Raw genomic sequence first — 1515 nt, 5'->3', positions numbered from 1 at the left:
CTTTGGGGCCCAAGCCCCCAAGACCAGCCCAGGAGCTGAGGCCCCTGCTGGTGCCGTGAACCCCTTACAGTGAGACAGGGGTTGGGTGGGGTCCTCACAAGGCATGACTGAGGGGGATGGTTTTATTTCAGAGCCGCACAGGGCCTTGCTCTGTCACCCAGGCTGGAGGACAGTGGCTCCACCATGGATCACTGCAGCCTCTAACCCCTGGGCTCAAGTGATCCTCCTATGTCAGCCTCCCTGGTAGCCTGGACTACAGGTGTATGTCACAATGCCTGGCTAATTTTTCTATTTTTTCTAGAAATGGAGTTTGCTATATTGCCTAGAATGCTTTCAAACACCTGGGTTCTGTTATTCTGCTGTGACCTCTCAAAGTGCTGGGATTACAGGTGTGAGCCACCACGCCTGAACACTCGGGGTGGCGGTAAGCCCCCAGCAGGGTGCACCAGCAGGGCCAGGAGGTGGCCTGGACCCCCCGATAACACTCCCATTCGTGCAGACCTAGGCAAGTTTCTCTCTGAATCTTGGCCACCTCCACATACAAGGCAAGTAGGAGGATGGGCAGGACTCGGGGCGGCGCAGGCAGAGGCCACCTCTGTCAGGTCGGGTGGCATGGGCTGGAGCCTGTCTTCCCATACCTGGGACATGACCTCCAAGGACCAGCTGTCGGTCATGGTGATGGGCTGGCTGGGGTTGGCAGGGAGCTTGCTCTCCTTCTCCGAGGGCCGGAGCAGCGTGGGGCCAAAGACCGTGGCGAGGTTGTGCAGGGACATCTTATTGACTGCCTCCTTCTCTGCCACCCTGTCGAGGACCAAAGCAGAGGGGGCTGTTTCAACGCCACCAACAGGAGAGAGACGGAAGGGCTGGGCCGTGCTGGAGTCCTCAGGGAGGGAGCGACCTCGACCCTGGCTGTGCTGCAAGCTGACTCCAGCCCTGGTGCTTCTGGGTCTAGGTGGCCCAGGACGAGGGGCCAGCTCTGGGCTGGTGGGGAGGTCTCCTCTATGATCTGGGTGGGAGGGAACTGGGGAGCTCAAGTGCACTGGTGGCCATGGCGAAAGCTCTGAGCTCTTTGTTAAGGCCACAGTGCAGAGGGAGAAGAGTGGCAAAGAGGAGAGGCTGGGCGGGGGCGGCAGAGGCACTAGTCCCCAGAGGCAGTGAGGGACTGCAGGCAGGGGTCGGGAGGAAAGGTCCTCGGTACTGGGGGTCTGACGGGAGCAGTGGGGCACCCTGGAGTCCTGGGCAGCCACGGGAGAGCTGGGCTACCTTTTCAGATGGTCCAGAAGGAAAAGGAAGGTGAGCAGGTTGGCCTCTGGCAGGGACAGCAGCAGGTTGAGCATGCAGCTCTCCTTTGCAACCGGGTCTGAAAGAGCTGCAGAAGGCGGTGGGTTACTCCTCCAGGTCACAACGAGCCAGAGCCCTCTCCCGAGGTGGTCACATGGCACACCCGGGACTCGTGTCCCTGAGCAGCCCAGGCCCCTCATCATCCTCACTCCCACAGCGCTGGCCCCCAGTGAG

The 1515-nt window shown here is 60.9% G+C and overlaps 1 protein-coding gene across 1 annotated transcript; it reads right to left on the bottom strand.

Moving 5' to 3' along the window:
* Nucleotides 1-368: 368 nt before the first annotated feature.
* LOC116548488 (GEM-interacting protein-like) lies at nucleotides 369-1495 on the bottom strand. The gene is made up of 2 exons (XM_032273918.1): nucleotides 1264-1495; nucleotides 369-801 (listed from the first exon to the last, which is right to left on the bottom strand). Exons 1-2 carry the CDS (start codon nucleotides 1482-1484, stop codon nucleotides 384-386), a joined length of 639 nt encoding a protein of 212 aa, XP_032129809.1. The 5' UTR covers nucleotides 1485-1495; the 3' UTR covers nucleotides 369-383.
* Nucleotides 1496-1515: the final 20 nt, after the last annotated feature.

Source organism: Sapajus apella, unplaced genomic scaffold (assembly GCF_009761245.1).
Source record: "Sapajus apella isolate SASKATOON/1434 unplaced genomic scaffold, GSC_monkey_1.0 scaffold13114, whole genome shotgun sequence".
Taxonomy (NCBI): domain Eukaryota; kingdom Metazoa; phylum Chordata; class Mammalia; order Primates; family Cebidae; genus Sapajus; species Sapajus apella.
Note: the sequence above shows the minus strand (reverse complement) of the source record. Positions and strands in the feature narration are given on the sequence as shown.